The 25,940-nt window shown below is 41.0% G+C and overlaps 2 protein-coding genes across 3 annotated transcripts in view; one reads left to right on the top strand and one right to left on the bottom strand.

The window, feature by feature from the left end:
* The window catches only part of LOC306960191 (anoctamin-4-like), a 64,109-nt gene that overhangs the window by 24,517 nt on the left and 13,652 nt on the right, over positions 1-25,940 (top strand). The window contains exons 4-20 of the mRNA XM_079552556.1: positions 3,393-3,581; positions 4,557-4,708; positions 4,880-5,029; positions 6,803-6,903; positions 8,400-8,444; positions 8,520-8,648; positions 9,797-9,903; positions 10,003-10,058; positions 11,016-11,137; positions 13,766-13,900; positions 15,275-15,371; positions 16,031-16,091; positions 22,262-22,344; positions 24,314-24,454; positions 24,603-24,767; positions 24,851-24,887; positions 25,027-25,138. Coding sequence (XP_079408682.1) covers positions 3,393-3,581; positions 4,557-4,708; positions 4,880-5,029; positions 6,803-6,903; positions 8,400-8,444; positions 8,520-8,648; positions 9,797-9,903; positions 10,003-10,058; positions 11,016-11,137; positions 13,766-13,900; positions 15,275-15,371; positions 16,031-16,091; positions 22,262-22,344; positions 24,314-24,454; positions 24,603-24,767; positions 24,851-24,887; positions 25,027-25,138 — 1,882 coding nt within the window. The remainder of the gene's footprint in view (positions 1-3,392; positions 3,582-4,556; positions 4,709-4,879; positions 5,030-6,802; positions 6,904-8,399; positions 8,445-8,519; positions 8,649-9,796; positions 9,904-10,002; positions 10,059-11,015; positions 11,138-13,765; positions 13,901-15,274; positions 15,372-16,030; positions 16,092-22,261; positions 22,345-24,313; positions 24,455-24,602; positions 24,768-24,850; positions 24,888-25,026; positions 25,139-25,940) is intronic.
* LOC306960186 (uncharacterized protein) lies at positions 17,961-21,845 on the bottom strand. Of its 2 annotated transcripts, XM_079552550.1 has the most exons (4): positions 21,675-21,845; positions 18,890-18,988; positions 18,426-18,569; positions 17,961-18,143 (listed from the first exon to the last, which is right to left on the bottom strand). In XM_079552550.1, exons 2-4 carry the CDS (start codon positions 18,975-18,977, stop codon positions 17,986-17,988), a joined length of 390 nt encoding a protein of 129 aa, XP_079408676.1. In that variant the 5' UTR covers positions 18,978-18,988; positions 21,675-21,845; the 3' UTR covers positions 17,961-17,985. The 2 variants fall into 2 exon arrangements, with proteins under 2 accessions (XP_079408676.1, XP_079408677.1); XM_079552551.1 differs by lacking the exon at positions 21,675-21,845 and having other exon boundaries at positions 18,890-19,091.

Below are 25,940 nucleotides of genomic sequence, written 5' to 3'. Positions count from 1 at the left end.
AATTACAATGTCGAGATTAATAATAGTCATGATTTGTCTTTCTTTTTGGCAGGATTTGCTTTAACAGAATCTTTTAATAATATATCCTCCAGCCAGGTGATTCTGGCCATTAGGCTGGCTCAACATCGCATTTGAGGGGCATTAGAGGTGACGCTTCTCATTCATTTCCCCCTGATAGACTTTACTTCTACTTTATATGTTCATGCTTATTGCCGTGAGAATACCAGCTTTTAGCTTTTATAGGCCCCTGAGGCATTAAAATGAGAGCGTTTCCGGTCTGCATCTCTCAGCAGAAGCTTAGTTTTGCTGAATCATTGTTGCTGTCACGTAAAGGGGTGTTCAGACGGCCCTTGTCCCGAAGCCCACCTGCTCTCAGTGGGATAGGGGGGGAGGGGGGTGTTGGCCCATTTACTATAGATCTACATGATTTAGGGCGTTTTGCTAAGCTGTGATTCGCGCTGCTCTGGGGAATGCGGTCTCTTTGATAAATGGGGCCGTTTGTGTTTGCTCCCACTGAGAATAAGCAAAGGTGAGGTGCATTTGAGGATAATGCCCTATCAGGACTTTTCTGATGCTGACTGAAGTTTTCAAACAATGTCATATTTCATGCTCCTCCAGTCAGTTTGTGAATTAACCCTTTAATGTTACTCCCTACACCCTTTTTTGTATTTTCCTTTTAAGTGTTTCTTTTTTTTATATAGACCTCTGAGTTATATGCCTTAAACCAGTCCAAACCTGATCTAAACCTGGTCGAAACCAATCGATACCTCCTCTAAACCAGTAAAAAACAGCTCTAAACCTGTCCAAACCAGCATAAACCAGTCCAAACCTGGTCTAAACTGGTCCAAACCAGTCCAAACCTGGCCTATACTGGTCCAAACCAGCACAAACCAGTCTAAAACTGCTCTAAACTGGTCAAAACCAGCATAAACCAGTCCAAACCTGATCTAAACCTGGTCTAAACCAATCGAACATCCTCTAAACCAGTAAGAAACAGCTCTAAACCTGTCCAAATGAGCATAACCCAGTCCAAACCTGGTCTAAACTGGTCCAAGCCAGGTCTAAACCAGTCCAAACCCGGTCTAAACTGGTCCAAACCAGCATAAACCAGTCTAAAACTGCTCTAAACCGGTCAAAACCAGTCCAAACCTGGTCTACACCAGTCCAAACCAGCATAAACCAGTCCAAACCTACTCTAAACTGGTCCAAACCAGCATAAACCAGTCTACAACTGCTCTAAACCAGTCAAAACCAGTCCAAACCTGGTCTAAACCGGTCCAAACCAGCATAAACCAGTCTAAACCGGTCCAAACCAGCAAAAACCAGTCCAATCTATTCCAACCCTAACCTAAACTAGTCCAAGCTGGATATTTTGAGTATTACAAACCGAAAGGTAGTGATAGGCAGAATTAGAAACAACACATGATTCGATAAAGTGTGCTCTACCAAACGGTTGAGCAAACTATTAAAGGGTTAAGGTGAAAGAAGACAGGATACAATATATTTAAACTAAGTGCAAAATGAGCAACATATGTAAATTTGGTTTAAATTCTGGCTCTCGCTGGTGCAAACTGCTGTGTCCTTAAACTATTGTTATTGCACAAAGAAGGAAACCAAAGAATAGATTGGTCCGGAAACAGATGTGCGTATAGGTTTTGTGCATTCGTAAATCAGGTTTACAGGTGCTTAAGGAGATGTGTGGGGGCTTATTCAGATATTAATCTTTGTGCACGTGTAACAAATACGTGCATGCGCAATAACGAGATTTGCATGAATTAGTTCCATCTGCGTGGAAAGTGATTATTTCCATGCTCAACTGTGATTGAGTGTCGTTGGGCCTTTCATTAGACACGGCAAAGACAGCGGGTGCTATTGTGGTGGAAAACAGAGCCGTGTTTGGTGTTGTGGAGCCGGTGACAGAAACAAAGTCATATCAAGATCAACTTCATGGACTAATCCGCACAAGACAAGTTTACGTCTAAAGCACGGGTGTCGAAGTCATTTTGGGTGGTGGGCTGAAATTACGCTCCCAGGGCGGGTCATGGGCCGCATATGCTGTAGACAGGAAAATACTATTGACAAAACATTTAGGACTGTAGCCTAAGAAATAATAACGGCTTACACTTGTATTGCCCTTTACAAGCCTGTGCCACAAGTATCTGCTACATTGCCCTGGGGCAGATTGTCCATTTACCACGTGGCTATAATGTGTTGTTTATATTCTGATCTTATTATGTCAGTGCCCTCTGCTGGACATGTGTGTAATTGTTTCCTTTTTAAATTTAAGCTGCCCCTAGTGGCTGGAGTGGGCACTGGGTATTAAAAAAAAAAAAAAAAACTCCGCAGTGAAATGGGCTAGAGACTTGCTTTTTTTTTTACATACTCAGGAATTTATGCTCTTCAAGTCGTGGGCCGCATTGAATCATCTCATGGGCCTTTTGTTTGACACATGTGACCTAAAGGCACAAACATTATAAATATGCTTATGATCTATACAAACCTGGCATTATGAGGGTCTGTAAATGATTAAATAAGTGTTTCTGTCCACATGGCGATATTGATGTTGATATTGCCACGATACCGCCCCCTAGTGGCCAGGAGGTGATATCCATATTACTGAAGGAACGGGAATCCTATGCAGATGTTACATCTCCCAAAATCAACTTAAAAGCCTGCCTCCAACGAATTTAAATAGATTTCCCTTCTGTGACAACTCTGAGGGGAGTATCATATTCACAACCACGCTGTTTTTTGTTCTCTATTGATTAAGTTTAGAGTTTTCCTTTGAGAGCTGTGGAGGCTGTGGAGTTTCCTGCCTTTTATAGGAACATGCTCTGTAGGAGGAGCAGTGATCACATGGGCCCATTACGGCTTGGTCACTGTTTATCTTCTGTTTTTATATCTATGCCTCTACAGGTGACATGGAGCAAAACAAACCCGGGACCCTCTTGCTGTGAAGCACAAGTGATAATCACCGTGCCACCCAACAGTGGGGTTAGGCTCCATTCTGTCTGTGTTTTTGGACTGACAGGAACAGTCCGCACACTGACAGGATCACGGTTTTGTAGTCCAGTGAGATCTGAAGCATCTTCTGTAGTAAATCCATGGAGGTGTTTCATATTCACTGCAGTGTTATTGTATTCATTCCAGAAAGTTGACAGTGAATGTGCTACTGTCTTGTTCTATTTTGGAAGACTTTCTGTGGTGGCGTCACAGCATCACACAGCCCTGGCACATGTATCATAGCGTCTTCGCTCAAGAGTCAAGCCATGTGGGCGCATTTTGAAATGATGTTTTGTCTTTGTGTGGATATTAAACAGGGAAAATGGGCAGTATGAGTACGAGTATGAAATGAGTACCATAAAAACATTGAGAATTGCCCCTGTCTGCAGGTGTGAGTTCTCCTCTTCATGGGTGTGAGCCTCGGAGACACACAGTGGTCCGCCGCCGAGCCGCCCTGCAGACCTCAGGACCTGAGTCCCGCCCCATGGCCCCGCCCTGTACCAGCAAAAACATCATGGAGGAGTCATCGGCCGAACCCCCGGACTCCAGCAGCACTCAGGACGACATACCTCACCTCGGTAAAACTTACTGCTACTAAGTGACATCACTTGAAGAGTGGGAACTGCAGTGAAAATAGCCACAGACGCCACTGTCATAAAATGTGAGCGACCAAATGACAGACACAGGTAGCTGATCTTGTGAATTCATTTAGATCAACAATGGGGCACAATCATAGCTAATTTATGTGTCAGTTTGTGAGATTCTATTTTCATAAACTTACAAATCTTGTAGTATTTAATTTGAGTACATTTTGTGCATTTCAAATCCTCAAACCCCAGGTCATCATCAGTAGGGCTTGGTCACCTGAGGAGCAAACATTACATCCAAATCAAATCAAGCTTTGTGTTGTCTAATATCACAAAGCGAGTTGCTTTATAGTGGGGTTGGGAAACTTTTTCACATAAGGGCCAAATCAGTTTTTACTCCAAGGACCTTACAATTTAGCGACATACATTCTAGAGTTCATACAACATTGATGTAGGACTGATAGTATGGAGGATTATCATTTCTATGGATGTCAGACTCATCTATTGGGATGGCTGGAATTGTTGCTACTTGTGAAAGCTGCTTGCTGGGCACCCAAACTCCGACGAGTATTCAGAGTATTCATTTTATCCAAATGCATTTGTTTCGAGATGTAATAGTGCTCGAGATTTGCCTTCTTCATCACAGCCAGCCCCTCGCCACATACTAGGCGCACTGGCTTGCCTTGACAAAGAAAAATCATTTTTCAATCCACCTTCCTTTTCTTAGCAGTCGTCATGATGCAGCACTTGTCTATCAAGTCAGTCACTGCGGTGCGATACGTCACTTAAAATCACATGACCCTCATCTATACTATACTAAATGTGAAAAATGCCTTGGTGAGCCGGTTCATGCCGGTCCTGAGGTTCCCCACCCCTGCCTCATACAGTTGCACCAAGCATTAAAACAGTGTTAAACATTAAATATAAACATCTTAAAAGACATTGTCTGTGCTCTTTGCGCTGCAGCTGTCAAGGATGTGAACGTGCTGCTGGATCGGGAGACGACGGAGGACAGCAGCAGTGTGTCCAGAGCAGAGGATGACTCCACTCTGCTCAACGCTGACCCCCACAGGAGCACAACAGAAGACAACAGCAAGTCCGACTCCAGTAATCCAGAGGTCAGAAACATCTTCACCCACATTCTTTTGACACCAATTAGTTTCACTGTAACCTTCTATTCTAGTAACATTGTCACATTAGTAATGAAAATGCTGTTTATCCACATATTCTGAGTTTATTTTATAGGTAATATTGAGCTTTAAATTAGGCTTTGGTTTGTTTGCTTTCAGGGAAGAAGTAAGTCGAGCGGCCTGTGCTTTACCGATGGGAAGAGACGAATCGACTACATCCTGGTTTACAGGAAGTCCAGCACTCAGACTGAGAAGAGGGAGATTTTTGAGAGGAACATCAGAGCTGAAGGGCTTCACATGGAGAAGGAGGTACAAATCCCCTCAGCTTCATTATAGTTTTTAAAACCGTCTAATCTAGTTTTAGAAATTAACAATTCATATAAATACCTGAGAGCTAATTGAAGTGAAGTACCAAGTTCTACTGTGTGTCCAATCCATTTTATTTGTAAGCATAACATTTCTATAGTCCTGCACATAGAGCTAGAAACAATAAACATCCATCCATCCATTTTCTTCCGCTTTATCCGGGGCCGGGTCGCGGGGGCAGCAGTCTCAGCAGTCTCAGCAGAGATGCCCAGACTTCCCGATCCACACACATTGTCTGTCTGGAGCCAGACAATAAACAAGTAACAATAATAGTAAAATGAAAAAGAATAAGAAAACAGGGGACCGCACAACTCTAAAATCAAGAGAATAAAAGAGGAGACTTAAAGGGGCTAGATGCAAGTTAGCCATTTTATACTCACTACTGCCACCTCAGGTCATACGTGTAACTGCACCTTCTATATTAAGCTCATGCATGACGGCACTTCGGACCCGAATTAACACCTTTATGAGTGACAGGATTTGAGAGGCAGTTGTGGTGAACAGGTCTGGGCTCATTCTACACATTAGGACATTGTTGGAACATGTAGGGGGAGGAATATACATAATTTTGACATTTTTAAACTCTGTGTGGTCCCTTTAACCTCTTACCCACCACCTTAGCCCAGTGCATTTTCTCCAGTTCGGCTTTACCCAAATCTATAGGCCTATAGGCCAGAGTAACGACTCATTTGAAAGCTAAGACAGACAAAACTCATCAAAGCTTCTTCCTCGTTTTGATTTTCACATTTTTGTGGCTTGATCACAGTTACATTACACTAACAAAACATAAGGTGGCCAAAACACTACAAAAAAGTCATTGAAAACCTGACAAAAACATGACAATTAAGTTAAGGGATTAAAGGGTTAAGGGATTAAAATATATGTTGGTTGCTCTGTTTTGTAGGGGTTCAAGGGGAAACCTGCTGACATATATTTGGCAGGGTGCATAGCTGCACTATGAGCTGCAATTAGCCCAATAAGAAACCAAATGGGCCAAAATGGGCGTCATGTTTTGTCAGCGATTCTTTTACTGAAAGATAATGGGCAAACTGCCACAGTGGAATGAAAGGAAGACGCTTTTACTTTTCACCGACATCGTTGACACTCTTATTAAAATAGTACAATGCATTTCTGTTATCTCATCCAAAATGCAAATGAGTTTGTTGCTCCGGACATGGTTGAGTCTCTTCTCGGTTTGGTGCATCTTCTTACCACTGCAAACAAAGGCTGAAGGAAAATGAGAGGACACTTGAAAAGCAGGCGTCTGCACAGCGAATAATAAAGAAAAAAAATCCAATTTCCAAATGGGATTTATATATTTGGTGCACCTGGTTTGCAAAGATAAGTCAAATTTTTAATGGCATTTCACTAAACATAGCTGTGGGCTCTCTTTGTTTTGACACAAGTCCCTACCACAATCTTTGCAGCTGTTTGAGTGACACTTACTCGCGGAAGAATGTGTTTTTGGAGATTGCATTTGTCTCTACTCACATTAAAGCTGCCATTATCCCCACGCCAACGACAAGTGCTCAATGGCGTCTATGCTTGCTGCTAAAGTGGATCCATTTGCTTCATTTTACATCTTCCGCACACTTAAAATTGATCCTGTCAGCGCTCCCCCGTCACCCCGTCAGACAGAAAGTTTTGAAAAGGGTTTGAAAATGGGTGGAGATGTGGAAAATGTCTGATCTTTCTTGCATAAATGGTTTCTTACAGGCGTCCTTAACCAACAGTGATGTGATCTTCTTGAAGTTGCACGCTCCCTGGGACGTCCTGTGTCGATACGCAGAGCTAATGAACATCCGTATGCCTTTTAGGTAATAAAGCCTTTTGAACATAGTCTGCGATGGAGAGGGTCACTCTCTGGACTTTCATTTCATACATTTTTTTCTGTGAATGTCCGCTCAGCTTAAACTTTTTCCGTTTGGAAACAAGTTGGACTTTTTATACCCCTCCAGTAGACCTTGCTACACGCACTCACATAGAAGCAGAAGAAGAAGCTTTATACAGAAGGCATCGTGTCATAGAAGGGGCCGTGGCTTCGCCAAGGGGGAAAATAGAATCTTTTGGGAAACACAATTTTTCGCTCTTTTTAGCCATTTTCTGGTGGAATATGAACACACATAAATAAAGTCAAAGACATGGAGAGGAGCAAAGTGGTTCAACAGCCCATAATTACATTAATAACGGAGAATGCTAGCATGATGCTTCATCGTGCTAATGCTAATGCTAGCTAGTGCTAGCTACAACTGCTGTTTTTCCGCTTCTACTGAACAATCTGCTGTGGAGAAACATCCACATGGACCCGATTTAGACTTGATTTTATTTGTATGTGATAAATAAGTTCATATTCCACCAGAAAATTGTGTTTCCCTAAAGATTCTGTTTTCCCCCTCAGCGAAGCCACGCCCCCTTCTGTGACGAGATGCGGTTTGTAAACATTCTGGGCTTAGCTGGAGGCGGGAAGCTAGATCCCCATCTATTTCCATTGTAGCTGTTGTCATAGTAACGATAAACAAATGTCTCCAACTGTTGTTGGAAATATATGGAATGTCAGATAAACCTTATTTTATCGTCTCAAATGTCATTCCTCTTGTTCTTGCACCTTAAGCCACAAAAAAGACCACATTTTTTTGTTGTAGTTTTACACTTATAATCACTAGTTTTAGTTTAATCTATTTCTTTTTCTTCACTTCCTGCCTCCAGCTGATGTCACTGATGATGTCAGCAGTCTGTTGATTTTTGCACCTTTAACAGATAAAAGAACAAGAGTATCACAAAAACAACTAAGTATTACAAAAAATGAACATAGAAACAATCAGTCTTGTCAACTAAAAGCTCGTCGGAACAGCCGTGTCTTCAGCTGCTTTTTAAAAGAGTCAGCTACACACAGCGACTGAGGAAGGTCATTCCAATTCCAGAGCAACGGCTTCAAAGGACAAGTCTCCTCTGGTTTTTAAGCGGGTCACTGGGACAGTTCTGGCCCGATGCAGCGTTTTGAACCATTTGAAGACGATAGAAAGCAGATTTGTAGTTTCCAGACTCAAATCCTATCAATCCTAATCAAAGCAAGTTACGAGGCAGAGATTGTAGATTGTAATTGCCATAAACAGAAAGGTAGAAAGGGTAGGTTGAATATACTGTACCACGAGCTTCAATCAAATCTATAGCAAGTGGCAGTCAAGGACGTTCTTGTTCTTGCGCTTATGCTCTTTGATGTATTCTTTCATGTTTATTCAAATCAAATGTATTCTTTTTTTGTGTGTGTGCCAATATTGATATTTAATAGTCAATGCTTTCTCTTTTGCTCCAGGAGGAAAATGTTTTACAAGCACCGTCGACACAAGTTCATGAGCCGGTGAGAGACTATAACACTCACGGTGCATGATGGACCTGCAGAAGATTGAAGTAATAACACTTTTCTCTGTGGCAGAATGGAGAAGCGCATTAACAAGTTCCGTGGCTTTCTCCCCCGTAAGCCCATGAAGTTCACAGCCTCTCTGCCGGACCTGGAGGAGGGGGAGAGCTTCACCGCACCGTTCAGCCGATCCAGGATTCACCAGTGGGTCTCGGGCAAATCAAATTTACATACACGTACACAATAAGTAACAGGTGAATACGAGCCACTACTAACTTAGTCTTGAATGTTTTAATTAAGCGTTACCATGGCCGACCAAGGGCTAATCTTTTTGCCTGTAATGCATAGTTAAAGATTTAACAACTAAAGTGTAGGGTGACCAGAAGTCCTCATCTTCTCAATCATGCCCTCCTCCCCAAAACGTCTGGGATCAGTTGACTAAATTCCTCCAAAATCTACATCCCTAACTGCTCACCCTAATATGAAAAGACCTTCAGAAATGTACTCTTCAGGAATGTACTCTTCCGACTCTAGTTCAAATAGTAAAATGCTAAATTATGACTGAAGCCGGTTCAAATGAGTGTTAAAAATAGAATTACCCTGTCTAACTATTTGCCTTTCTCCTTCAGACAACTTTGAATTTCAATAGCAACTAGAAACTTTACTGCAGTTGATGAAGTGAAATTGGATGGACCCCCTCGAAACCGAGATGGCTTTCCAGTCCATCAGTAAACTAAACTAATAAACTAAATTGCATAAACTGTTTAAATAGCAAAAATTGGTTGAATTGCTTAAATTATATGAATTGCATAAACTGTTTAAATTGCATAGATCCTAAATGGCATAAACTTTTAAACAGGTCAACCTGTTGAAATCGCTGAACTGCTGAAATGGCAGAAGCTGCACAAATGGCTGAAAGATTTGAGTCCATGAAATCCTGTTAAAATGCATTGGCCGGATTCCCCATACACACGAATGGTAAAAATACCCAATCCTGTAGAAAAAACTGAAAGAAAATGCAGAAAATAATGCTGCAAACCATGAATTTGCGGTCAACACATGTTAAACTCTTGCTCACATACCAACAAGTCTTTCAATATATAGTATAGTATATAGTTTGTAATACAATTGCCAAAAGCAAGCCTGAAGTGCGATAACAGGCAGGAATCCTTCTACTCTACAAAATACATACAAAGTCTTTTCCCTGTGAAACATTACTAATGCCAGTCCGTCATATCACATTTCTCATGTTCTGACGTATCGACTAACGACCTGGACACGTCCTAAAAGCGGTGTGAGGATGGAGGGGTCGAGTGCAGATTATTAACGCTTTTCCTCTCGTTGCGTGACAGTTTCATCATCCACAACAAAGACTCCTTTTTCAACAACGCCACCAGGAGCCGCATCGTGCACCACATCCTGCAGAGGGTCAAGTACGAGGAGGGCAAGAACAAGATGGGTAAAGGAATGCCCGTGATGCATATGAAATCATTAATATGTATTTTATTTAACTGCATTACAAGGTGCTCTTCTGTTACATAGCTTTGTTTTTGTCCAGGGCTTAATCGTCTTTTGAATAATAACTCCTATGAGGCAGCGTTTCCACTCCATGAGGTAAGTCATACCGACACAATCACAAGCCTATTTTACAATGTGCTGCAAGAATGTTCCCTCTGTGAGCTACTTTTACAAAATAGAAATTTGCAGAAGATACTTGCATCAGTCTATCCTGGACATTCTATGGAAGATTATTTGCACTTTTATTCAATGTTTGATGCAATTGTCAAATGATAATTGTTATTTAAAGGGACTATACAGAGTTTAAACATTTTAAAATTAGGTATTTTCCTCCCCCTATATGTTCCAGCCATGTCCTGATGTGTAGAATGAGCTCAGACCTGTTCACCACAACTGCCTCTGAAATCCTGCACTGTCACTCAGAAAGGTGTTACTTCGGGTCAGAAGTGCCGTCATGCACGAGCTTAATATAGAAACTGCAGTTATGCATAAGACCTGAGGTGGCAGTAGTGAGCATGAAAATGACACCAACTTCCGTCTAGTGTCTTTAAGCATTCATAAACAAAAAAAGACTTTATTAAGGGCGCAAAATTATGGACCTTAATAAAGTCTTTTTTTTTAGAGTAAGAAAACATTGTATTGTTTTTTGGTTTTACTTTTTGAGATATTGTATTGTGTGTAATATAAAATATGTTTATTACCTAACATACAAAACTGCCATTCGTTCAGGTGTTATGAATGTTAAAATAACTTTCCCTGAATCAACATTTGACCATTGAATTAAACATCTGATAAAAGTACAGATAATCTTCCATCATTTTGTGCATAAAATGTACCTTAATTTTAATTCTAAGTGTTTCTTTCACTATACAGTAGTCAAATTTGAAGACATTTGTTTGGAAACCCCTGGAGTAATGTGTTTAAAACTGGAAAGTCCAACTACTGTTTGCATTTCCTTTCATTCTTCCTTATTTATTCATTCGTTTTGGTACATGTCGGAACATCCCATATTGAAACAATGACTGCTGATGGATCACTCTGTCGTTTCTTCAGGGGAGTTACCACAGTAAACACCCGGTGCGGACCCACGGAGCGGACAACCAAAGGCACCTGCTGTACGAGTGCTGGGCCTGGTGGGGCGTGTGGTACAAATACCAGCCTCTCGACCTCATACGGTACTAGGCTCTTCTGCACTTTTCACCATATAGTCTTTCTCGTGTCGTACTTGGTATTTAGATGGAGACAAAGTACACAAATTTGCTCAAATACGTTGGCAGGGACCATGAGCACTGGACAGAGGTTGCAAAACAGTCTAGTAAGGGAAATAAAGTGACTCTTATTTGTATCGTGCTTTTTACAAACACAAGTCACCCACAAAGTCCTGGTTCTCGTGCTAAACTAGAACCAGGGCTTTAAAAAAGGGGGTATTATGCTTTTTGGTTATTTGGTTATGTTATATAACTGTCTGCACTTTGTTGGCTAGGAAATGCCATATTGATCTAAAACAACCGAAGCAAAATATCCAGTGGTTTCACTTCCTGATTTTCAATCTCACAGTAAGCCCCTCCTCCTCTTGCTCCCCTTCGCTGCACAGCTGTTTGAATAAAGAGAAAAAAGACAGAAACAGTCTGAGATTAAAGATTTATTTATTTATTTGAGCAGTATACATTCTGTTCAAAAGGAGTGAACTGAAGCCCGAAGCGGTAACACTTTACATTACGGGCCGGTAAGTCCTTGGTACTTACAGTTGTAATTCTAGATACTTAGGGTGGTACTTACAGTGGTAAATACTAGTAATAATAATGGTACTTCTAGGTACTTATCGCGGTACTTACAGTGGTGCTTATGGTGGTACTTACAGTTGTAATTCTAGATACTTAGGGTGGTACTTACAGTGGTAAATACTAGTAAAAATAGTGGTACTTCTAGGTCCTTATTGCAGTATTTACAGTGGTGCTTATGGTCGTACTTACAGTGGTAATTCTAGATACTTAGTGTGGTACTTACAGTGGTAAATACTAGTAATAATAGTGGTACTTCTAGGTACTTATTGCGGTACTTACAGTGGTGCTTATGGTGGTACTTACAGTGGTAATTCTAGATACTTAGGGTGGTACTTACAGTGGTAAATACTAGTAATAATAGTGGTACTTCTAGGTCCTTATTGCAGTATTTACAGTGGTGCTTATGGTGGTACTTACAGTGGTAATTCTAGATACTTAGTGTGGTACTTACAGTGGTATATACTAGTAATAATAGTGGTACTTCTAGGTACTTATTGTGGTACTTACAGTGGTAATTCTAGGTACTTATTGTGGTACTTAAAGGATACTATAGTGAGAATTACAAGGTATGTAATTCTAGAAACAGTGGTAACTCTAAGTAATGAAGGTTCTACTTCTTATTTTCCCTAATGCTTTATGTTGTTTTATAGTCACACAATCCTAGAAATTACTTCTGTTTGTAGATGTACCTCATTTACGACCTATGAATTGCTGCTGTAGAATCCTTGAATTACCTGTACCATAGCTATATCATTGTAACTACTAGAAACTATCACTTAAAACACCAAAGTAAATAGAAGTACAACCTAAAGTTACCCCTGTATCTCTTAGTAATGAGAGATACAGTGGTAACTCTATGACTCCCTAACCCCTATTAAAAGTAATTACCACTTTTAGTGCCACAATAAGTACCACTGTCATTACTAGTAATTACCATTGTAAGTACCATGGACTTACCGGCCCCTAATGTAAAGTGTTACCCAAGAGGCTTATGAGCACCTACCCCCAAATTCAGTGCAATGGAAAAAAGTACATTTCACGATGATACAGAAGGAACAAAACATCAACAAGGCATCATCCAAAGAGAACTTGTTGCATTTCAAGCAGCTACATGAACACAGACCAACTTACAAACTTACAAAACAATGTTTGAACTGTTTATATAATTAATTGAAATGAATTGAAATGAAATGAAATGAAGCACAACTACAACAACGATCTTGTTTCATGTACGATGTTTAGTACAACTTCAAGCTTGATTTAACCTTAGCAAGAGAGTAGGAGTCGGTATATAGGACCTCAGGAAGAGCTAAGAATAGCCACTGGAGAAGATTCAAAGATTACACTACAAAAAGTAATTTACTATATTAGTTTAAATGTCTCAATTTGAGCATAATAATCCAAAATTGAGTTGTTTTCACTAGTTAAGATGTAGTTGGGCATTTGACCTAGATTATTTCACTTGTTCTGAGATGTTTATGACTCATTTCAATACATTTCGCCGTTATTTCAAGTACATTTTTCTGCCAATGGGGTAAGAAAAATTGTCTTTTCCCATTGGCAGTTTTACTTCCTTATTTCAAGCGAGATTTACCTTAGAACCAGTCTGAAATGTCCTCAAACCAGCAAAATAATCTTGGTCAGATCAGGAAAAAGGTCTATATGAGTGAAAACCTCTCAAAACAAGATATATGTCCTCAATTTAAGTCATATAAGCCATTGCTTGATATTTACTTTTTGTAGTGTACTCCAAGATGCATGGGTCGAATCACAGCTCTTGATATGTTTTTATGAAGAAAACAACATTCTAGCATGGTAAAATACTCAAAAAAGTTGATTTTGCAAAACATCAACAATTTCTAAACCAGTTACAGAAAGCCAAACTAGACCAGACTGTATTCAGCCATTACACATAACTCATATCAAGGAGGCCTGCATACCACCAATACCCGTACCGTAGCTTGAGAGCCAGTGGTTGTGGTTTCCATGTGAAATATGTGATCATGTGTTGTGTTTTAGGAGGTACTTTGGGGAGAAGATCGGGCTGTACTTCGCCTGGCTGGGCTGGTACACTGGGATGCTGTTCCCGGCGGCGCTGGTCGGTTTGTTGGTTTTTCTCTATGGCCTCTTTACACTGGAGCACTGCCAGGTCAGGTGAGCGTATACTCTACTATCATGCTCACATCTATATTGATAGTTTTCAGATACTTCACTTGAGAAGAAGTACCTCCCACATAGTTTTTAGATGTTTCGCTCACAATGAAGAACAGGAGATGAACAAAGTATACATTTTCATTTTCAAATATTCATCTGATGTCTGTTGTTAAATTTACTTTTCCAAGGAAACAATGCTTACTGTCCAATATTCTAAAATATTACAATACGATTTCTTTTACGTAGAGGCAGAGAGGAGTGACTGATACAGAGTTTTGTTTGGATCCAGTAGCATTCGTGACAACTACAAGGCAGTTTGTTCTTTTTCAGTTCCTGATGATTTGATTGGTCTGTTCTTTGTGAGCTCACAGTATAGTAAACAACTGGTACAATTATCATAACAAGCTCCACTCTAAGGGCGTTTTCACACATGTTGGAGCGACCTAGCTTCAACTGCATTTAAGTTAGCTCAGTCTCTTGTGGTTAAAGTGATAGTCTGTAAGTTTAAATGTTTTAAAATTTAGTAGATAGTCTACTTGACCGCCTGGGTCTGAAATTTGAGGAAGCATAAGTAAAGTGAGATGATATAATATAATAAGATAATATAATATAATATAATATAATATTTTTTTCTAAAGTCCCTCCCTTCGCTGATTCCAGCAACTAATCACAATCCCCGGGATACCACTTTGACCAATGAGACAAGCTTTTCCGGTGAACCAGCCTGTCAGGTCCAATCAGGAGGGAGGGGGAGGGACCTTGATCATTTACTTTTGAAAATTCTGTTCCTGCTCACCTTTAATTTTGGGAGGAATGTGATTGTTTACTTTCTGATTTCACCTTATCTCTCCCCACTTTGCAAACTTACAGACTATCACTTTAAAGAGACTAGAGGCAAGTTGGTCATTTTATGCTCACTACTGCCACCTCAGTCTCTATGGAACATGCAGGGGGAGGAAAATACTTAGTTTTAACATTTGTAGACTCTGTATAGTCCCTTTAAATACAGTAAGACTGATACGCGAGGAGAAATGCACTTTAATCGGCTCATGGAGAGGAAAGCTTTACTGCACATGCAGCGCATATTCATTAAAAATCAATTATTTTTTTTGTGCAAAAAAGAGGAAAGGTGAAAGGGAGACTAGTTCGGCTTGAGGTTGCTCCGCCTCAGAGTGTGAGAGGAGCCGATCAGAGACCCCCTGTTTCAGCCGTTGAATCACACTGACCCAAAAGCGGCGCTCTCGGGTCGTGAGCTCCTTTAGATCGACCTAACCAGAGCCTAATCTGTAATAAATGTTCTTTGTGTTTGTAGTAATTTTGTTTTTTTTTAAGCCGCTCTATTGTAATAAATTGTATCAAATTGTTGTTTTGCAGTAAAGAACTCTGTGAGGCCACGGACATCGTTATGTGTCCCATCTGTGATCAGTACTGTCCCTATTTAAGACTGTCAGACAGCTGCATCTACGCCAAGGTATTGACATGCATTCTTCACAGATGAACAATGTCTACAAACCACTGAGACGTCACACTCTACGGCACAAAGTTTGTGCTCACTTAACATTATAACATTGGGGAGTCCATAGATCAAATTTGAGGTGGGTGGCAGGCCAGAACCGTTGCCTTTGAACTGTCATATTACAGGCTTGGTTTATGGTAAATACCTTTGTAATTACTAGGCCTATCCAAAATGAATCAAAAACTGACAGAAAATGAGTCACATTTATTTAAAGGGCACACAACATACAAAAAAGAAATACAATGTGCCAATATATTCAAAAGATAAAAGCAAAGCATAAAACATAGACACAATTATTGTCACATTTAACAATAGCATGTGCTAATTTGAAGTAGCACATGCAATTTAGCATCTGGGTTAGTAAATCAGGCCCATACTCATAAAAATGTATGGTATTCAGTCCCACAATTGCGACTGTTGTTGGTTTAGGACTGTTTGCCACAAAATGAATGGCAGATGTGTTTGCATGATGATCAATTGCGTGGGTTATGTAGATGACCCATAGGTTTGACAATGGAGCCATTGTTTTCTTTGCTTTTTTATATGAAATTATGATCAATTCTAGAATAGTGTGAACACAATGTACTGACTGAAAAATTGCCTGTGTTTCGTAGGTGACCCATTTGTTCGACAATGGAGCCACTGTTTTCTTTGCTGTTTTCATGGCTGTTTGGGGTAAGTTAAAAGGACAATAGTCACACTTTATTTGGTGCATGTAAGCAAATCAGTATTTAAATAAACTTAGTGGCATGTTATATTCCTGAGTCAGGCCACCTTGTGTCCCTTAAAGTCATTTTCCCTTTTTGGCTGGTTCCCTGTTTTGAGGTTGGCACAGTGAAGTTGTCAGGTCATGTCGACTTCACAGATTTTTAAGCCCTTTCGCTACTCCCACATAGAGTTGCAAAGGGGCGGAAAATTCACGATGCATTTCCAAACAATTTCCGGAAACTTTAAATGGGAACTTTAGCTCAGAAATTTGGGGAATAAAAAAACAAAAAACCTGTCAATGCAATTAAATAAACTATTAACAACCCATTAATTATGTTTTTGAACCATAAATGTCATACACCCGAGTGTCTCCAACTGTCATGTCAAAACATAACCCAACTTTCCTAAACCTACATTCTGCATAAAAATCTTTGGGACAAACGATTTATATCATGATTTTGTTTAATTGGTTAAATTCATCTGTCACTCAGATCCTCACAGACGCTGACCAATAGGAGTTTAAACTGAACAGTTTTAAAAACTATATAATATTGAAATACTGCACACACTTGATGCACATACAGCAGACTGGTGAAAATGTCTATAATTTAAATTAAATTAAAATTTGCAACCCTATTTTCGTATACTATATAATAGTATAGTTTGCTTTTATTTGTACAGAGCACAACAACACATTGACAGAGACAAAGTCAGGAAAGCATCTTTCACACAGGCCAATAGGCAATGGGACTACGGGTTTGATTTAGATTGCAGCCATTTCTTCTGACCTGCACCTCCTGTGCAGAATCTCTGTTGGCAAACTATTCCAACAGAGGCAACAGAGGAGAAACTATAGCCATTTGTGTTATCGAAAGAGTTCTCTCGTACTGATGAGCTTCTTTCACTTCAGGCGCCTTGATTCATCAGCAGATTTAGTAATTACTTAAAGGATCTGTATCATGCTATTTTAGCCATTCCAAAGTAAAGTATAGGCATTCATATGATACATATTGTACTACTACCACCATAGAGCACTATTTTTTGTGTATTTTCTGGAAGTATTCTTCAAATGCCGCCACCTCTGTCCGGTCACACAACTTCACCGTAGTAGAAAATACACAGCAAAAGTTACTTCACGATGCAGATATAAGGAGTTGACATCTGCAACACAGCTTCATAAATGGCTAACACACACAAGCTAACCCGCGTTCGGACTGACTCACCGCTCTGGTCTATCGCTGTTTACATTATGGGACTCGCGTTGGTTATAAAAGTTCATCCACTTTGGTTCTGGCCAAGGTTCACCAAACATCCATCCAGAGAAAAACACTATTTTGACTGATAGTCGCCGAATCCCGGAGAGAAATTCCAATTTCTGGCGAGTGACCTCTTCTTTAGGAAGGTTGAGTAAAGTCTGTCCTCGCGTTTTTCTCTGACATTATCGTTAGGTAAGAAAAAAGAACAGGCATCCAGAGTAGGTTAGAAAAAGCTCCTTCTTCACAACTTCCAGTGCAAACATGATATCTGTTCAGACGCTCAGGGGGTGTTTTTTTTTTTTGTCCGGAAGGGCAGCTCTGACTTGGAAGTGACTCGGGCTCTTCCTTTTCTTTTGCTTTTTTTTCCTGTTTTACAAATTAAAATCAGGCCAAAAGCATAGAATTAAGACATGACATTACAGACGCCGAGCACTTCCGTTCTGCTGCTCAGAGGGCAAGATTCAGGAGGATTAATGAGAATGCCGTGAATTAAGCCAAAACCACTCCCCCCGGGTGTTTTCGATAAGGAAATAGCATAACAACATCGATTTTGCATAATACAGCCCCTTTACTTAAAAAAAAAAAACTATGAATGACTTTGCTATCTAACTCTGTACAAGGTCCCATGGAATAGAAGGAAAATTTACATCCACTGGTTCATAACAAAAGTTGTGTGACTCCGGAGACTTGGCCGTTTTAGAGGTGGTTGACTCAAAGTGAGGGTCTTTCATTGTTGTTCCAAGGTTCACGTGCAGCAGCTGGCCTGTGGGAAAATAATGTAAATCATATTATATTAATAATAGCTCAGATGTTTGGTCAGATGTATCCAAAGTGACATGTTTTTGTTTTATCACACTGTAATTGGTTAAATTCATCTGTCACTCAGATCCTCACAGACGCTGACCAATAGCCTAAATTATACACTTTTAAAACTATATAAAAACTGAAAACTGAAGCCTCTAAAACGCAGTATCCCTTGTTCTCTCGCTCCTTTCCCTCCTATTAGCGTGTTATTACTGGTGCAACGTAAGGTGCTACGACCCACCGATGGCGTGAGGCTTCTGAGGGGTCTGTTTGAGAGCCGCTTGCACTTTGAGGTCCAGTCTCCAGCATCTGAACAGGAAGTACAGCATCAAGCATAGCTGGAGGGCAAAGGTCAGCACTCCCAGGACCACTACGGCGTCCACCGCTGAGAACAGAGAGGGGTCGAGTACAAACATCAGCCTGGCGTGGGTTAGCAGCATATTTGAAGAGAGAGTTTCATGATGGAGAGCTTGGCAGGCAGTTTTGTACCGGGAACTTGTTTCAATAATTCAGGTTGTCTACTAAGTCTAAGTGGGTTGGATTGATTAATTGCTATGATTTTCAAAAGGCTGGTGTGAATTAGACACCTTTTTAATGTTTTAGTTTTCAGAACATTCGTTTTTTGTGATATGTCACCCTGTTCCTGCCCTGTTGTTTCACGTTAATCAATGCCCCAAGTACAGTCTGTATGTGAGAAGAACTGACCGGCTGCAGACAGCTGTGGGGTGACCTCCCAGTGTGTGCCGGGCTCAGCTGGGTCCAAAGTTTCTGTGTCATTTAGCAACAGTCCCATTCCTTTCAAACCTATGGAAACAACACACAGTGCATGTTAGCAAAAGAATTCATGTGAGCTCTCTGTCACGTGAGTCTGGTGGCAAGGGGTGGTACAGATCAGCCGCCATAACCTTCAGCCGCCTCAGCTTTGTTTGTTCCCTCTACTTCACCACCACCGGGAGCACTGGGACACTTGAATATAAGCCGCACCAACTAAATTGAGAAAGAAAAAGAAATATGCACCTGTCAATGTGCTGCAGGTGTCTGTTAATGTTGTAACATGAGAGCGCACACACTTCTCATCTCATCCTCGCTCCTTATTCCACAAACATCACGCTGCATTTTCCATACTTTTATGCACTAAATGGACACTGAACTACTTATTTAGCCCATAGTGAGTTAAAACTGCTCTGAGATAAAGAGCATAAAGTGAGGTCTTGGTGTAGCGCCGGTGTAACAGGCCAGAGTGTTTCCCCAATCCGGACTATACCCGGGGTTAAAAGGGCCATTTTATACCCCAGGGTTTATTATGGCCCAGGCTTTTTCATACCCCCCAGGCCAGATTATACCCCCAATGATAACAGTTATGTTAAATGATATAGCAAGAATTATACAGTAGCTTAGGGTGATAGAGTGGGTTTTCCTTTAGGTACAGGCTGTTGCTGTGTCCTTGGGCAAGACACTTTCACTGGGCCTTTCAGAAATGTCACCTGATTGTCTTATTTTACTTAAACTTAGTTCAGTGAGCTCCGTCCATCGAGGGAAGATCACTAGCTGGCGCCGTCAATAAAAGCAAAAACAAAAATACGCAAAAAGAATGTTAAGCATCAAACGGACGAATAGCACTTTCCATGACTTAGTTATTAGAGGATAACATTAAATCGCTATTTATCATACTGGGTCAGGCTGTACAGTCGTACTATCTCTGTCAAAGACTGTACAGCCTGACCCAGTATGATAAATAGTGATTTAATGTTATCCTCTAACACTAGTTAGTATGTAATTCAAGGCATACAAAGTTGACATGCGATGCAATATTAATAGCTAGGCCTATATTATGGTATTACCAATAGGCTACATGTTCACATTATTTTTTTTTTCACAAAATCTCTGAAAATGGTCATGCATTTTTCTTTCTTCTCCTTAATGGTTGTTTCGTGGTTGTGAAAAGTTAACAGGTATATTCTGGCCCAGAGAGGTATAGACTAGCCTAGGCTATTTTATACCCCAGGGTATAGTTTGGCCCAGGCCATAATATAACCTGGGGTATTCACCTTATTCCGCCCCGCCCACTTTTGCCACTTTTTGCGTTGTCTCGGCACCTCTTTTTCCTGACACTTCCGGTCGAGCGCGAAGCCCGTTCATTTTAACGGAGAACGCGGGAAAATATTCTCCGCTCAAATCTGATGTTTAGTCGATGGATTTGTGTAAAATGTCCGATGTTCATTTGCACCAACAAGTCCACACTGCACCGTTTCTTTGTGCGGCCTGAAAACGGCTTTGTTTTCGTGTAGTGACTGATTTTATGTGGACTTCTCCAGCCCCATGTTAACACATAGGAGAAAAGGGGCGGGCACAATTCATGGCGGCGCCCACGCGAACCTCCGGAATAAGGTGAATAGTTTGGCCCGGGTTTAATCTGGGCGGGGTTAATTTGGCCTGCTACACCTGTATAAAAGCACTGGCCTCTCCATGCTTTAGAAACGTGACCAATACACGCACGTGCACTCCCTCCGCCCCTCCCCACACCACAGTCTGGTAGCGGTCAGAGTAGGAAAAGGGCTGAACCACGAGAACTCTTTCATATTATATGACATCTATCTGCATCGTTGTATAGGCCACATGGTTTACAGTCCAAAAATTACAGTAATTATTTTTGGGCCGTTTTACCAGAGGTGAGATCAGGCCCACTTAGTACCATACCGGCCCACAATAGAAATATCTTTATCCACTGTAGTATAGATGTTAAATGTATGTAAATACACAACTCCTCCACTACTGCTCTCTGCTATGGTGCGTTTTTGATCGGAAGTCGAATCCCGGCTCCTGCAGGCGCACACTGTTGTTGTGTCCTTGGGCAAGACTTCTCACCCACTTCGCCTCCAGTGTGTGCGTACATTGATATATAAAGGAGAGTGTGAATGGGTGAGTGGTTTCTTGCTGTAAAGCGTTCTACATGATGAGACCATTCATACAGTGGTTTACACAAAAACTGGATACAAGGCAGAACACAACAGCACTATTTGGAGCAGTGATAATCTACCAGATGACAGACATATTCATTTAAAAGACTATCATCAGGCTAAAAGAGAGAATAATGTATGGGTTTTGTTGTCCGTGACTTGTCCCTGACCACAATAATAGTTAACAAAGTGGACCATTAGGTCACGGTGACTGGTTTAAAGGTTGTATAAAGTCCAACTCGTCCAAGACTGTAAAACAACCACAAACCACAAACAATGACTTGTACACACTATAGAGAGGTAGAAAGTAAACGTTATCCCAATTTAACTTAAATAAGCAACATATGTAGTTCACCTCATTCAATTGATGTGCACATTTGTAATTCATTCCCCAGGCTTTTTTGTAAATCTCTAGATAGGGATTCCTATTCATCTACATACAAGTCAAAGTATCGCTGTGTGTAATTGTTGTTACAGCTGCAAAGACCTGCCGAGCCCAATGTTTCAAACTTGGAGAAATATGCAACACATACCTTTCGGCAAATCCTTCAAAACAGTTGTCCAAAAAGTTGCTACTTGATCAGCTGCTGTTCAAAATCTCTCCGGTCGCTTCATTAGTGCAATTGTTTAGTTGAAGCCTGTCGGTCCATGTGGAGGGAGTCCATGGTGTGTAGGAATGCAGAGGTAGGTGAGTGACTGTGGGACTTTGGTCCTGGGAGGAGGGACTGTCTGGCAAATACTGGAGCTTGATTAAATCAGACATTATCTAGTCATGTTGTTTGCCTAAAGGGAAACCTGTGCAAAAAAAGTTTGTGAGGTGCATATTTTGTGTATTTCGCCAGTGTTTGACTTATTTATAATTGACATTTTTGTGTAAGAATTTGGAAACATTGTGAATGCCTCTATGCTGGATGAAATTATTTTCAGGTTGAATGGCTGCAAAGAATCCTCCCAGATCTCATGTGTCCTGCTGTGTTTTAGTAACAGTGGAGCTTCACGTTGCACAGGAAAAAGCATTAAATAAATCGTAATTTGAATACCAAGTCCTTAACACTGAAGTTGGTTGGATGCTTCTACCTCAGTCCATGCATTTAATGTGAATGTTCCTCCATTTTTACAGCTACAGTTTTTCTGGAGTTCTGGAAAAGACGCAGGGCAGTGCTGGCCTACGACTGGGACTTAGCGGACTGGGAGGAAGAAGAGGTAAGTTTATTTTGTCTGCCAAGAATTTAGTCCTAGACACTTAGTCGATTCTATACAATATACAGTGGGAGGAAAAAGTGAGTGCACCGTTTGGAATTTCTTACATTTCTGCCTAAATTGCTCAAGAAATGTGGTCTGATCTTTATTAAAATCACAAGAATGAGCAAACAGTGTCTGCTTAAACTGATAGCACCCAAGCATTTACATGTTGTCATATTACAGTAACATTCACAAGACAGCATGGAATAAGTGAGTACACCCCCTGGTTAAAGGGATGTTTCAGGATTTTTGACATAGGGCCTCATTTCCTTGTTATCCAGAGTGTTGCTGATTTCTGGAGATATTTATATTTTCTAATTCATGCAGTTCTTATATTTGAAGAGTTTTGTGGCGCTAGGCTTGTGCTAGGCTAGCGCATTTCTATGGTATCAGCTAGCCTGCATTAAAAACAGTCTGACCCGCTCCACAGTGCACCTGAGGCAAATCACTTATAACACCAGACTAACCATATAAATGTCTGTGTCGATAGAATATTTTTTGGAATAAAACTAACCTTGCATCACATGAATGATCACATTTTGAGGGACTATTTTCTTGCAGATCACTCCTCCGCTACGTAGCTTATACAACGACAAAGCTGCTCCTGCTCAAATATAAGGTATTTTAAATGCAAAATGGTTGAAATTATTCTATGGACATTGCCTCAGGTGCTCTGTGGAGCGGGTCAGACTGTTTTTAATGCAGGCTAGCTGATACCATAGAAATGCGCTAGCCTTGCACTAGCCTAGCGCCACGAAACTCCTCAAATATAAGAACTGCTTGAATTACAAAAAAAAAATATCTTCAGAAATCAGCAACACTCCAGATAACTAGGAAATGAGGCCTTGTGTCAAAAATCCTTAAATATCCCTTTAAAGATGCTCCAAGAGCTAATTAGACTAGTTTATGCATGGTTAGAAAAACTGTCAACAAATGGAGACAGAAAAATTGTCAACAAATGGAGACTATAAAGATGACTTCAAGGGCACAGCGCAGAATAGAGTGTCAGCTAAAGACTTACAGAAATCACTGGCACATGCCGACATCTTTGTTCACACATCAAAACATTGAACAAGACTGAGGTTCATGGAAGAATGCCACAAAGGAAAAAAAAACATTGCTGCACGTTTCGAAGTTTGTGAAAGAGCACTTGGATACTACTTCACAGCACTTCTGGCAAAATATTCTGTGGTTTGATGATCCCAAAGTCGAATTGTTTGGGAGGAACACACAACATCATGTGTGGAGGAAAAATGGAACATCACAACATAATCAAAACCCTATCCCCTCTGTGAAGTGTGGAGCAGGGAGCATCATGGTGCGGGGCTGCTTTGCTGCCTTGGGGCCTGGACAGCTTGCTCTCATCGATGGAAAAATGAATTCACAAGTTTATCAAGATATTTTGCAGAAAAGCTCGAGGCCATCTGTCCAACGGTTGAAGCTCAAAAGAGGATGGAGCTGCAACAAGACCCCAAAGCACAAAAGTAAATCCACTTCAGAATGATTTCAGAAGAATGAAATACGTGTTCTGGAATGACCCAGTTATAGTCCTGACCTAAACCTGATTGAGATGCTGTGGCATGACCTCAAGAACTGAACTGAACTGAACCTCACTGAACTGCAACAGTTTTGTAAAGAGCAATGGTCCAGGATTCATCCTGATCGTTGTGAGCGTCTAATCTGCATCTACTGGAAACGTCTGGATGAAGTTATTGGTCAACAGCTTTTGAATCCAACGGTGTACTCACTTATTTCTCCCTCTCCTGTGAATGTTTAGATGTTATGGCCCATAAAAATATGATGAAATGTAAATGTTTGGGTGGCATTAGTTTAAGGGGACACTGTTTACTCATTTTTATGATTTTAATAAAGATCAGAGCACATTTTATAAGGAATTTAGGCAGAAATTTATACTGCATTGATTTATTAGGAGGAAATCCGTCCCCAGTTTGAGGCCAAATACTCAAAGAAGGAAAGAATGAACCCAATTTCAGGCAAACCAGAGCCGTACCAGGCCTTCACCGACAAGTACAGCCGCCTCGTGGTTTCGACATCTGGAATCTTCTTCATGGTAAGAGTTTTAGAGAACAAGTTTCATGTAAAGATGTTTTTTTATTGTGTGCATCCTCTTAAAGATTAAAGACGGTAAGACTGATACTATGCAGTTGCAGTTGTGGAGACGCCACATCCTACTGAGCCGCTCTGTATTTGTCCTGCAGATCCTGGTGGTGATTGCGGCAGTGTCCGGGATAGTGATTTACCGCGTGATCACCGTCAGCACGTTTGCGGCGTTCGGCTGGGCTCTGATCAGGAACAACTCTCAGGTGGCCACCACTGGAACCGCCGTCTGCATCAACTTCTGCATCATCATGCTCCTCAATGTGGTCAGCTCAAAGCGCCGACACGATTGCATACACATGACACCAGAGAACATTTCAGTTTCATCGTTTGTTTATGTTGTTTACAGCTTTATGAAAAGGTTGCTCTCCTTCTGACAAACCTTGGTAAGTCTAGTGTTTGTTATTGTTCGCTCCCTATCCCGACAGCATGGAAGTTCTTTGTGACGTTCGTGGTTATCAGGTGTAGCCGTGGGTGTTTCAGCATCATGTGAACCCAATCTCTCGGCCTTACTTGTGTTCACAGAGCAGCCCAGGACCGAGTCTGAGTGGGAGAACAGCTTTACTTTGAAGATGTTCCTCTTCCAGTTTGTCAACATCAACAGCTCCACCTTCTACATCGCCTTCTTCCTCGGACGGTCAGTCACGTCGATCAAGTAAAATGAAGTAACAATGCTGTATAATTAGGCTGAATTCATGGAGAAAGGAGACTACAGTAAACCCCATTATAAAAGAGATGTGGTTTGTTTGAAATAAGTTGGGATGGGCGAGTGAAGCCTTGTAACTCTCCGAGGCTTTCTGGGCAAAAAAAGTCACGTAAGGTTTGAAGTCTCAGATCTGTTTCATTCTGTTGAACACTGACCTCTTGTGGACAAACTTTATTATTGCGACTTCTCATAAACACGACTGAAGCACCAACACAATCATGCAGAAGAGAAGTTTCACACAGGTGTGGCGGTTTTGTTAGTTGCAGCCTGAGATTGACGTTTGAATATTCATATCCATCATAGGCCGACGGTTGGTGGAGTGAGTCGTTTCGTGATCGGAAAGTCGCACACTGTCATTGTGTCCTTGGGCAAGACACTTCACCCTACTTGCCTCCAGTGTTTTCGTACATTGGTGTATGAATGAGAGTGTGAATGGGTGACTGGTTCCATACTGTAAAGCGCTTTAGGCCTGATAAAAGTAGAAAAGCGTTATATATAGTCATTTTCTTTGTAGCGTGGGTCAGTGCTTCACGGAGCTCCAGTGGGCGGGGCCGTCTCAGTCACCTGTGGCTCTGCTGCTCCGAAGGCAGGACATCAGTGCGCGATGTTTTTATTTAATTCAGTCAGAAATTTAGCAACTATTTGCGATGGCGCTCCCTCGCCTGGTCAGCCGTCCACGCCTGTGTTTGTATGTCTTCAAAAGCTGGACTTTGTAAAAATAGGAAAAGGGTTT

The sequence above is a fragment of the Gobius niger genome, assembly GCF_951799975.1.
Source record: "Gobius niger genome assembly, chromosome: 2".
Classification (NCBI taxonomy): Eukaryota; Metazoa; Chordata; class Actinopteri; order Gobiiformes; family Gobiidae; genus Gobius; species Gobius niger.
Note: the sequence above shows the minus strand (reverse complement) of the source record. Positions and strands in the feature narration are given on the sequence as shown.

Coding starts and splice junctions, on each gene's coding strand:
- LOC306960186 (XM_079552550.1), bottom strand. CDS start 18,977: ATGGGACTGTTGCTAAATGACACAGAAACTTTGGACCCAGCTGAGCCC. Junction 18,570..18,889: donor CCCACAGCTGTCTGCAGCCG/GTCAGTTCTTCT, acceptor CTCTGTTCTCAG/CGGTGGACGCCGTAGTGGTC. Junction 18,144..18,425: donor TCAGAAGCCTCACGCCATCG/GTGGGTCGTAGC, acceptor ATTTTCCCACAG/GCCAGCTGCTGCACGTGAAC.